This window comes from Alligator sinensis, unplaced genomic scaffold (genome assembly GCF_000455745.1).
Source record: "Alligator sinensis unplaced genomic scaffold, ASM45574v1 scaffold376_1, whole genome shotgun sequence".
NCBI lineage: Eukaryota > Metazoa > Chordata > Crocodylia > Alligatoridae > Alligator > Alligator sinensis.
In genome coordinates this window covers 89,974-102,264 of record NW_005843364.1, presented here as the reverse complement: position 1 = coordinate 102,264, position 12,291 = coordinate 89,974, and the positions used below count along the sequence as shown (strand labels likewise).

The 12,291-nt window shown below is 47.1% G+C and overlaps 1 protein-coding gene across 2 annotated transcripts in view; it reads left to right on the top strand.

The window, feature by feature from the left end:
- Window positions 1–2,599: 2,599 nt before the first annotated feature.
- LOC106723225 (stimulated by retinoic acid gene 6 protein-like) overlaps window positions 2,600–12,291 on the top strand; it is a 28,326-nt gene continuing 18,634 nt past the window's right edge. For both annotated transcript variants that reach the window (XM_014527215.2, XM_025194995.1), the window contains exons 1-6: window positions 2,600–2,736; window positions 4,575–4,650; window positions 8,406–8,506; window positions 9,104–9,234; window positions 10,504–10,624; window positions 11,817–11,862. In XM_014527215.2, coding sequence (XP_014382701.1) covers window positions 2,717–2,736; window positions 4,575–4,650; window positions 8,406–8,506; window positions 9,104–9,234; window positions 10,504–10,624; window positions 11,817–11,862 — 495 coding nt within the window. In that variant the 5' untranslated portion in view covers window positions 2,600–2,716. The remainder of the gene's footprint in view (window positions 2,737–4,574; window positions 4,651–8,405; window positions 8,507–9,103; window positions 9,235–10,503; window positions 10,625–11,816; window positions 11,863–12,291) is intronic.

Here is a 12,291-nt window from a genome sequence, read left to right as displayed (position 1 = left end):
CAATCAGCACACGTTCATAGCAGGTAGATTCTGCCTGACTAACCTTGTTTCTTTTTATGACCAGGTCACAAAATGCTTAGATGCAGGGGATGAGGTAGATGTCATCTACCTGGATTTTAAGAAAGCCTTCAATATGGTATCTCATCCTAGTCTCATAAATAAATTGAGAGGCTGTGATGTAGATGATTACATGGTCAGGTGAGTGGCAAATTGGCTAATGGGACACACCCAGAGAGTAGTGGTAGATGGGTCAGCATCGACCTGGAAAGATGTGGGCAGTGAAGTTCTCCAAGTTTCGGTCCTTGGACCAGTGCTGTTCAATGCCTTCATCAGTGACTTGAATGAGGGCATGGAGAGCACTCTGTCCAAATTCACAGATGACACCAAATTACGGGGTAAAGTAAACACTCTAGTGGGCAGGGAACAAATCCAGGTAGATCTGGACAGGTTGGAGAAGTGGGCAGAACAGAATAGGATGCAATTCAGCAAGGACAAATGCAAAGTGCTGCACCTAGGGAGAAGGAATCACCAGCACACTTACAGCTTTGGGGAGGACCCTCTCAACAGCATGGTAGCAGAAAGGGATCTCAGAGTCATAGTTCTCAGAGTCATACTCCAGAATGACTGCTGTAAGAAGCATCTTTGTCAGGCGTTCTGGTAACTATAAGCAATGGACCCAAAAGATTCATATTCTGCTAAGCCTGGGTTGTGGGGGAGGCACCTATAGTCCAAAGTAAGTGTTGATCTCACTGTGTGTTTGGGACACTCCCCCTGGGGCATTTTGCATGTCTCTGCTTATCAACTTTGTAATACAGTAGAGGCTGCAGCCTTTCTGCAAGGAAATATTGTAAAAGGTCACTTTGCTCAAAGGGTGAAATGTTTGGAATCGTTCCACTAAGCTTCTCACTGTCCTTTTAAGCAGCTGTGGTCTAGCAAGTGCAAAACTCTGCCTGCCTATGACCTTAGACCAACACGACTACAAGCAGAAACCCAGCACGAGTAAGACTGCATTTTGAGCTATTATGCAGTTGCCTCTAGATACACTATGCAAACACGTAAATCAGATCAAAAATATTTTTAAAATAAAATTAAAATAAGGTATAGTAGATGTTTGATTTTTTTAGTATATGATGAGGGTTTTTTTCCGGTTTCAAGATGGCAACCCCCCTCTCTCAAAAGGAGTACTTTCGAGGCAAGGGGAGGGACTTCCAGCGGCAAAGGTCAGGGGTTAGGGGCAGGACTTCTGGTCCCATGATGGTGACCAAGGGGCGGGGCACCCATCAAGGGGCGGGGCTACTTTTGTGACCCTTGACAGCTCACCAAAATTGGTTAAGTGGCCCTCCACCCAAAATTATTGCCTGCTCCTGCTCTAGTACTTCCTTTAGGAAGCACTAAATGAAGGCACTGTAGGTCCACATGTAGACGTGCCCAGGGACTATCTCACACTGATGGTCCGTCTCTTCCTTTTCTTGATGTTTTATATTTGAAGGATGATTCCAAGTAGGATGGTAATAAACTATTCTCTATGGCTATAGGGAACAGGGCTAGGAACAAGGATCTCAAATAGCAGCCTGGGAAGTTTAGATTTGTTATTAAGATTTTTCTCGCCATGAGGTTGGTTAAATATTGGCACAGACCACCCAGAAAGGCTGTGGAATCTCCAGCCTTGGAAAATTTCAAGAGTAGAGGAGACAGACACTTGATTGAGATGGTTTAGTATGGGATGATCCTGCTTTGACCAGGGATTTGGACAAGACTGTCTCATGAGGTCCCTTTCAGCTCTATTTTTCAATGATTTTGTGAAAGAGAATTAGCACCTCACAATGACCTGCAAAAGGAATTAACTGGATCCTCACTGCCTCCACTGAAGTCAGCTAACACAGGGGTCCGTTCTTTGTGCTACAAGTGTCTCTATTATGTAATATTTTCCTGTACTCTGCACATGACCATAGTCTGTGAGGGGAAGTTGTATATTGGTTTGTCAGTTTTTTGCAGAGAGAACAAGCAGGAGGAATGTAGCACCACTCCAGCCAGTACTGGAAAGAAAATTTGCAAGTTTCAAGGACCTTCTGTTGTATCTTCAGGGATGATTTAGCCTTGTTTTGCCAGACTGGGGACTTGAATCAAAAGGACTAAACGCATTCAAAGGGAACTTTCCTTCATTTCGAGGAGAAAGTTGTCTTATGAATTATGGCAAAGGACTGCAGCAGTGAGACTAGAAAGGTCATGAGTGATTTGAAGGAAGCTGAGACAGACGAAAGCGCTCATGTGGAAGTAGTTAGAGAGCAGGAAAGACAGACAGGACTGTAGAATGTCTCTTTTTTATTTCATTTTTGTTTGTGTGTGCGTTTTTAGATCTGTATTCTCTGATTGATCTTATATTTTAAGCAATGCCGTTAGGCCTTTTATTATGAGTTCCATTGCTCCGAAAGCAAGAGAAACCAGCGATTCGCCAATAAGCAAGGAAGAGGCCACTTGGTTTTCCTAAGAGCTACGTTGAGTCAATGTTTGACAGGAAGTTTGCTTTAATGCTGTGCCGAGAGGAATGAATGTAGAGAATAGCAGGATATTGATAGTGTCATGTGTGCAGGCTGAGATAGGATTGTAGCACAGCAGCCAGGAAGAGTGACAAGCAGTGAATCACACTACCAATGTGTTATTGCTTGGGCAGCACGGTGACTTAGCTCCTGAGAGATTGCTCTGCTGCACAGCCAGCATGCTTTCTGCAGAAGCTGGGTAAGTTTTAGCCTCAAGGCTTGAAGGATGGTCAGGGCTCTAGAAGTGGTTAAATGCAGCTCTAGAAGGGACACAGGAAGGAGTTGGGCAGGCAGGCAGGCAGGCGAGAAACTGGCCCAGGACCCCTGTGGGTAGGGTGCACTCAGCTGGGCAGATGGCATGGTGGGGAGTGGTGTCTGGAAGCGGGACGTGTGGCTGGGCTGGGGCCAGAACTGAGATCACAGGACGGTGACAGTGTGGGGCCAGGGCCTGGGGCAGAGCTGTAATCTGCTCCCTGCATGTCCCTGCCCACAGAACTGGCACCCATCATACAGACATGTGGGGAGCTGATTGCAGCTCTGCCCCAGGCCTCAGCTTCACACTGTCACCGCCCTGTGATCCCAGCCCCACTCTCTCATCCTGCTCCCAGGTGTCGCTTCTTGCACATGGCCCCGTCCTGCCCTCCCATCCATGGAGACCCCACGTGCTCACCCTCTCCATCTGGTACGGCTGGTGGTGGGTGAAGGGTGGATGGGTGGGCCTGGGCCAGATCGGATAAATTGCTCCCCCTCTCTCCTCCCTACCACCTGCAACAGCTCACCAAAACTCTTTAAGTGGTCCTCCAGCTCAAATAATTGCCCACCCCCTGAGCTAGTTCAACAGGGAGAAGTACCCAAGTAGTATGGCTGTCTTACCCTTTCTGCCTGTGACTATACAATTAGTCAGGTAAGAGACAAGGCAGAAGGGAAGAGTTGAGGCAAAGGCCAATCATTGTCAGACACAGAGATCCAGCTCCATTTCAGTACAGTCAATATAATTTCCCCAGAATGACCTTTGCCTTGCTTTTGTTTGCACATAGCTGCTGTTTAACAAGTGCAGGCTGATCTCTTATAAAGATGTGCATTCCTTACGTTCCTGTATCCTGTACAGGGTAGACAATGCTACCTCAGAGGATCAGCGCTTCCTCCTGCCCCAGATTTAAATCAAGTAATTCAAATTCCATAATGTGGGAGTATAGCCTTCCCCAGTTCAGACTTGTGCTGTAAAGATGGCAACCCTGAAGATCCCATCCACCCCTGGGTATTGCCTGGAAACCTATTACACTATTTACTTTTCTATGGACTTCATTAGAGTCCCTCTGGGTTACCCTGGAGTGGCAAGGTTAGAACTGGCACATTTTTGTGTGGCATGCTTCACATGTTTTGGTGCTGCTCTCAACAGCCATGCCTAGAGGTGGCTGAATTTCATAACCAGTACAAACCAGATATGGAATTTGTGAGGCACTTTCAGGTGGTCCTTTAGCCTGGAAGGTGCTAGCAAGCTAAAAACCACCGACACACTGACCACCACCCTAGCACTTGCCATACTCTGCTGTGAAGTCCTAGCAGGACAGGATTTAACTATGATTGTGGTCCCATCCTTAGCTGACCTACTCCATTTTTTTTTTGCCAGTTCTGAGTACTGAAAATCTGAATGGGTTACTGAACAGAGCTAAGCAAAAAATTGTGTATAGATTCTTTTTTTGGTGAAAAAGGTAGTTTTGACAACGTTGTGAAGTTCCAGAAATTCATCTCCAGTTTGGTGTTTTGTTTGTGTCATATAAGAATGAAATACTTTGAATTCCCTCCCCTCTCTCAGCTGACTAGCTCCAAACTATAAGGATGTCTTCAAACTGTAGGAACAAACCAAAGGGCTTGGACTTCCTTACATGTCAGCATCAAGTTAGTTTTTACAGTCTCCGCAAAAAAAGGATGTGCTAATCTCCTTTATGAGAAGGTTTTGTATGTGTATATTACAAGTATGGTAAATGGTGGGGCTGCTTGTTTGTTATCCATTAACTACCTCCTGTTGCATTTCAGGAGCTGGCAGAAAAATGTTACTTGTGAGAGTTCGATAGACATGGAGCTATTTCTACATTATTCCCTTATTCCATCAGTAAGTAAACAAAGTCACTAGCAACCTGAACCTGCCATGCACCACGCACTTCTGTATATTGTGCAACAATGGATTGATTGCTTTTTGCAATCATAGCTCTCAATTCTGTAGCAGACTACAGTGGTGTCTGACATAAATACAGTGCAAAACACATGGAGGAAAGTGCAATATTTTTGCATAATTTTAACTGGGAATGTTGCCCTGTAGGATCAGGCCAACTTTCAGGATCTCAATATTGCGCTGTTAGACAGGAGGGTGTGACAATTGCACGTATACAAACACACAAATCAATTAGGTGCATATACACACACACTACCAGCTCAGGCACATACACATCCAAACCAGCCTAGGCACATGCATACCTATCACCAATTGAAGCACATACACTATACACCCCAAAAGTTAGACACAGATCACTAATTCATATATCATGCACACACACTAATTCGTATATATATACACACACACACTCACCAGTTCACACACATACAACCCACCTACACATACACACAGGTAAGTTCCTAACTTGGATGGCACAATATGTATGTGTGTGGTTTGGGTACCTGAGATACTTGGGGGAAGGTTCAGGTGAGAGAGAGAGTTAAAGTGTAGAGAGTGAAAGTTGCCAGAACCAGGATTAGAACCAGTGGACTAGAGAGAAGCTGGCTGAGGAACTGAGTCTTGGGGTTACTTAAGATAGACTGGGGCTGGAAAATGAGAAAGACAGATGAGATATTGGGATGGGGGGCAGATAAGTGGTGGCAAGGAGGAGATAGCCAGGAGAGAGAGAAAGGCAGAAACCTGGGAGCTTGGGGCTTCTAGCTCCCAGGTTTTTGACAGGCTGACAGCTTAGAGACTGGGGGCGGGCAGATAAGAGGTGGCAAGGAGGAAACAGTCAGGAAACAGACAAAAACCCAACTCGGGGTTTCAAAATTACAGGTTTATTAAACAGACAACACACTACACAGCCTCATTAAGTTATTGGTTCACACACACACACACACACACACACACATGCGCACACACACACACACAAGCACTCACAATGGCAGCAGGAGAAAGAGACTCAGTGGAAGGGTTGGTGTCCAGGTGGGGAAGAGAAGCAGAGTCCAAGTCCTTGGTTGAAGAGGGGGTAGGGGGTGATAGCTACCTATCCAGGCTGGAAAGGGGTCCTTGTCCAGTAGGTGTTGTCCAGAGGGGGGTCGTCGGCAGGGCCTCTGGGTGGATAGGTGGTGTGGCATGGTGCTGGTCCTGATGGAGAGGGCGTCCCAAGGAGTCAGTCTTCACTACCTCTTTTGTGGGGTAGACTACCTCTGATCTCCTATGGGGAGGGCCTGTCCAGGCAATGTCAGTCCTGTTCCAGAGGGCTTCAGGTGTTCTTACTGAGCATGCGCAGCCTGGCACAATGGTGGGTTGCCTCATCTTTTGTTTCTTGAATGCTGAGGGTGGTTCCAAGGGCTGGGTCGTTGGTCCAGGTATTGGTGTTGATGATTCAGTCATTCAGAGGGAGCTGTTTTGAGACCTACTGCCATTGTCTCTCAAGCACCCTCATTCATCCCCATTCTTTCAGGAACCAAGTTACATAGGAGGGGTAGGTGTGAGTCATGGGTTATGCAACAAGACCTGGGGACAGGACGGAGACTTGACAAACAAAATGGAAACTTGACATGACTTTTGCTAACTTACATACGTAGGCATAAATCATATAGTATTAGTAAAACAGTAATATAGAACAGTAAAAATCAACATAAACATAATAATTATACAATATAAAGAAGGAAAAAAGACAAAACAAATAGAACTCGCTACCAAATTAAATGCTGAAGCTTATCCTATGTCTTAATTCACTTATACTTATCTATAGGGAATAGAGAGGCAAAGAAAAAGTCAGAAACGGTTGGGGAAGGGGAGGGAATGCATTTTAAAAGAAAAAAAAAGAAAAACCGGGGGTTTTGCTACAGGAAAAAAATGACAGCCTTCCTTTGAATATGAGCTCCTCAAATTTAAGATAAACCCAAATTTGTTAACTTTCAGTTTAAGAAAAAAGTAAAACGTCAAACCACAACATATCTACAAGCATTGATGGTGCATATAAGAGCCTTTTTGTTTCTGTTTTTAATCAAGTTTAACATACAGCCCATTTAAAAAATGGATCTTGCATTTGAAGGGATGTGGTATATGGGGGAATGAAAGCATCCTAATTACAGCTGGGCTTTCATTTTCCGAGACATGTTAGTGCTTTTACAGAGATGCAAGATATGTTTTTGTTCCAGTTTGGGCTGGAACACACTGGGAAGGACAAACAATGAAACCACGCTTCCAGAGTGAAATATGGTTTCCAGGACCCTGAAGTGGGTCAATGATGCCAATAATGTCCTCATTTTCAGTGTTGTAAGAGTAGCAATGGAACAAACCAGTGGTCTATTGCTCAGGGGAATTCTGCCAAGGACTGGCTCAGGAGTCTGGGTTTCTTTAGGGCTGCAAGCCTGACTCAGGACATCCTGGCTATGAGGGAGGGTGCCTGGAAGCCCTGAGCCTCCAAGCCTATGTGATATCTCCTGTGCTCCTGGAGGACATGGCTTTTAACTATACCCTTTCTCCTGCTCGTAGGTACTTGAATTCTGGGCTCCCTCACCCCAAAGAAGCCTGAACCTATTGCACTTTGACTTCCTAGCACAGTACTCTGACTGCCATGCCATAGGTCAGCCATTACTCAGAGCCCCCCCTCCAGTGCTCCTTTTGAAGCTGGGTCAGCTCGCATTGCATTTAATAATCATTGGACAGAATGGGTGGAGTAGCACAGTAGTGTATTTTCATCCCCATTGGGGACAAGGATCTAGGCTAAAACTGAAAGTTTCTTCCTATCCAGGACATCAGCTATCTCATTGCTTCCAAAAGGAACTCCAGAGAAAGGCGTGGGCCAGGCCTAATCTGTGGCATGGTGCTTAAAGTCCTGTAATAGGAAGTTACAGAGATACAAATTCAAACCCTCTCTAGGCAAGACAGCCTAGAAGTTGGGGTGACTGCTTTCTAGCTGAATGTCCAGCCCCTCAGCACTTGAGGCTACAACAAGGGAGGGTTCTCCTGTGGCACCCAGCACTTGTTATCTGTGGGTTTCTGGACAGCTATGGATTTGTGACTATGAAGCAGATAGACATCTAGAATGGGCACTGGCATACACCAAACCAGCGTGCAACCTGCTGTGCCCAGACACTCTCATGGACATGGTTGTGCATTCACAATGCAGGGAAAACAGAATTACTCCCTTTATGTAAGTGCCAAAAGTGTCACTTAATTGGCTACAAAGGTGCCATTTAGGTGGACAAAGGGAAGCGGCAGGGAGAAGATTTAAATCATGCCCCTTTAGGCTTATGTTAAATTTGGTTCCCTGTGTGGCAACCATCTGCCATGCAGAGGGTTAGAGCGGGCACTTGTCCTGTTGTGGCCAGCTCAGAGAGGTCATCGCAGGAGTGGGAGCTGGGGAGATTTCTACTGATCTATGTGAGGGGAAAGTCAGACTGGGGAAGGAAGATCATGCTCTCAGGTGGCAGGAGCAGCAAAGGGAAGTGACCTGGGGAACCCTTTGGACGTTATGTGAAAGCCAGCAAGGCAGGCAAATTCTTTAGCACATGGCCTCTATTCTGGGCTGCCGGGGCCCCAGAGGCACCTTTCCCAATCCCTCTGACTTTGTGTTCTCTCTCATTGTAAGTGGCTCTCAGCCTTCCCCTCTCACAGCTGTACTTTCCTCTTTCTAGTGTGCCATCATTTTGGTGCTTTCCTTCCTGGAAAGAAGAGTGAACAGGAGGCCAATAGATGAGAATTTGCATCTCCTCAATGGGCGCTTCGGAATTGTGATGTGAGTCTGAGCCTAACCCGCATCTGATCCCAGCCCTTCCCAGAGAGATGGCCACTCTGTGCTCCCCTTCGCTTCTCCCCCAGGAACATGGTATCTTCCCATTCGCTCTCCCTTGGCTGGCTTTTCTCAGGAACAGGGAGGGTCCTCTAATCAATAACCTTGGATTTTGCATGAATCCATCTGCTATAGAATTAATATTGTGGGCCTGACCCTTCATTCTCCAAGACTTAATTTACCCTAGTGCCCCTGCAGTCACTGCAGTGGTGATGACAGGAGTTTCATTAAGGAGATGTAAGGACTGCTAGAGGTTACTACACTCCTTGACAGCGATAAAGCCATGCAGCAATGCCTCTGGAATCAGATCCCTAGACATCCAGATTGGAAGGGGTAGTTATGGCAATCAGGCCTAGCCTCCTACATTATTTACACTAGGGAAGGCCTTATCTGCATCAGAACCATAGCTTCAGGCTGAATTGGCCTCTACCACCTAGACAGACAGTCAAGAGGAGGGACATCAGAACTGTGATAACGCTTGGCTGAGAGCAGGGCAGATTGGCAGCCTCAGATCCATCAGCTAGAACTGATCTTTTTTCACAGCCCGTTGGATTTTGTTGGTACGTTCACCAACCGATGGTCATTTGGTTTTGCATTCGGAGCTACTGCCAATAAGGTTATGTTCCTGTTCTCGGAGGGTTACCTGTCATGGCGCATGCCCAAATGGGCCCAAGGTAGGATGCAGATCATATTTGCAAAGGCCAGCACTCTCTAGCCCTTCAGTCTCGATTTCCATTTGTTGGGAGGCCTGGGTGCTAGTGCAAGGTCTGACGGCTTCACGCTGTACTTCTGCTGGGGCTGAGGACTCAGTCAAGCGCAAGAAACCAGTTAACCCTGGGTCTGAAGAGGAACCGCTGGTAGGCTGGCCATCTGCGGCCTTTCCTTGCAAGCCCCATCCCCAACACTATCCCCTCTACCAGGACTGGGTGTGTCTTATATTAAAGGTTAAGATGCTTGCAGTCACTTGCCCAGAAAAGATTGTTCTCATCTCCATCTGCATTGGTTTCAGTTGCTTGCAAATGAGCAGCCTGAGGAGTGTCAAAGTCTTATGTCCAAGTGGTAGACCTGGACCAGTCAGCACTGAGTGTGTAGCACACATTCTGCTCACATACTGATGGGGAAGGCAGGGGATTTGGAAAGTAGCTTACAGGAGGGGAGGCTATGAATGGAGCCCATTTAACACAAGGCCAAAAGAGGTGTTTGCAAACTGTACTAGCTAATGTGTGTCTGCTCAGATTCCTCAGCACTAGCATGGGCAGGTTGCATCTTATTGTCTGTTATATAGGACTTCCAGTGGGCAAGCTGTACTGCATGCTAGTGCATGTCACTGCACAAGGGGGAGGAGGAAGGAGACTCAGGCCTGCTTTGATTGTGGGTTAGTGCAGCATGGACTGCCTTGTGCCTTACCCATAGACTCCTCTTCCAACCCACGTGCGCTTTGTGAGTGTCTGAAAACATGGCAATCACACCAGCTTAAGCTAGGTGTCACTTAGTGAGCAAGGAGAGGACAACATGGTGATGTAAAGGTGTGTGTGTGCGGAACGATGAAGGAAGCTGCAAAGGCTCAGCAGGGCAATAGCCACTGGCTTTTTTCCTCTTCTGAGGATTTCCTGTGGTTCTGCCCCTTCCTGTCAGACTGAGGATCTTCCTGCTCTCTGTCAGATGGTCACTTAGCTTTGAGTTCCTTAGAGGTGAACAACTGCCGTGGGCCCTGTCTGTGTAGCTCCTTCAGCCAGTAGCCGAGATTGTGGGCTTCATTCTGGTTAGGCTGAACTTCAGGGTTAGCACAGTAACATCAGTGAGAGCCATCCAGCTCCCCCTAAATGTCACTAGCTAGTGAAAGGAGGGCTGACCTGTGCAGGTGTGGACACAGGACAGGTCACCGCTAAATGAGGATTTTTACACCAAGGGTCACCATATGGCACCTTTTGCTTTCTTACCAGCCATCGTGCTCCTGGTGGGGGGCATTGAAGTGGGTCTCTCCTATTTCCCTCTCTTCGCCTGCCTCTCGACAGATTTCAAGGTCGTAGGGTCGGCGCTGGGATTCTCCTATACTTTCATTTGGTAAGTGGGGTGCTCCCCTGCAGTAAATCTTTTTGCTGAATCTAGGCTTCAGACCGCACTGCATTACACTACACTGCACTACACAGAGCACTGGTTTTAGTGAGATTCCTTCTCAGGTGCTCACATACTTTACTAGATCAGGCCAGAATGCTAGGACCCATGTAAAAACCAAGCCCCTAAGGCTACTCACAGCCTTCTCCACCCAGGGACATGTCTGCATGGGTGTCACTGAAACTCATGCAGGCAGACCCCAGCTCACCTTGCACTGCCTGACTACAGTCCTGCTGGCACAGCTGTTGTGGCAGCATAGAGCCCAGCATGGGCTAGATGATCGGGTATTTTCCCAGACTCCTGGGGAGGGCTTGTAACCTGTGCTGTGCTCCACACTGGTGCTCCACACTGGTGCAGCTATGCTGCTAGCAGCACTGCCCTCTGGCCAGCTTAACATTAGCTCTGATTTTCTCCAGGAGCTGCAGTCCCAGCAGTGATGGCAGTGCAATTGTACCCCAACCCACTTAGTCGGGCATGTGTTCTGGAGTGAAGTGTGAGGTGCCAGGGGACTCTGGAAAGCTGACAGGGTTCAGTCCTGGGAGGCAGAAGTCCTCCCTTCTATCCCTAGAGGTGGCCCCTTCCAGCAGGGCTGAGGCATATTGGCAAGGCAACACAGGGAAGGGCTTGTCCATGCTGTCCCCATGAGGTTGACAGGGAGAGAATTTCAGTCTCTACTTCCCTGGAGCGTTATCTTCATCTGTAACATTCAGGAGTGTTGCATTCATAAGCTGCACCCCCCTCTACTCGCTGCTTTGGGAGCAATGCTGCTCACTTTGATGGGGCAGCTGTTGTGTAGACACATTAGAGCAAGCTAAGGCCAGGTAGATGGTGTCTACCCTGAGTCCTGTACAGTTTTGGAAATGAAGAAGCTATTTGATAACCAAATTAATAATTTAACTGAAAGTTCAAGATGTGTCCAGCTGATGTCTCAGGCCTGGATCCTGCAGCCTGCTGGAGAGCTGTGGGTGTGCAGAGCCCCAGAGCCTTCAAGAGACCACTGCGTGGTTGTTGGGCTGTGTCCTGTACACACCCAGTAGCTAGATGTTGGTTGGTGTTCCTGTGACAGAGCAGGGCTGTACCCAGTGGCACTGTATGTGTCATTACTGCGGTGGGACTCTGATAACACCAATGTGTTTTGCAGGTTCGTAGTCACAGTTGCATGCATTGTGCAGTGCCCACATGGACAAGTAAGTTTAGATTTCTTGACAATGATTATTTTAGTTACTGATCTTTATGAGGCATCTTGTTTCAGCAACTCTGGCACTTGGGAGAGACAGAGGTTTAACTAGAACCCCCCTTCCAAATAATGTATCCAAAAGCTCAACTGAATGCTAAAGGAAATGAGCATGCTTAACTCTGTATCCCCCCTAGATCATGTATAGGCTGGGGCTTCAATGACCCCTCTAGGAAAATGAAAGCTACTAACTGCATCTGTCACTGAGAACACTGTCCTGTCAAGATCTTCCATGTGAAGGGACAGGAAGCCAAACACCATGCAAAAAATGGGGAACTAATCACATGACCTATCAGACATCTAATTGTCTCCTTACATCCCCAAATACCTGATTTGTGCACACAATTACATTCATTCAATGCAGAAATTCGAGCCAGTGTCC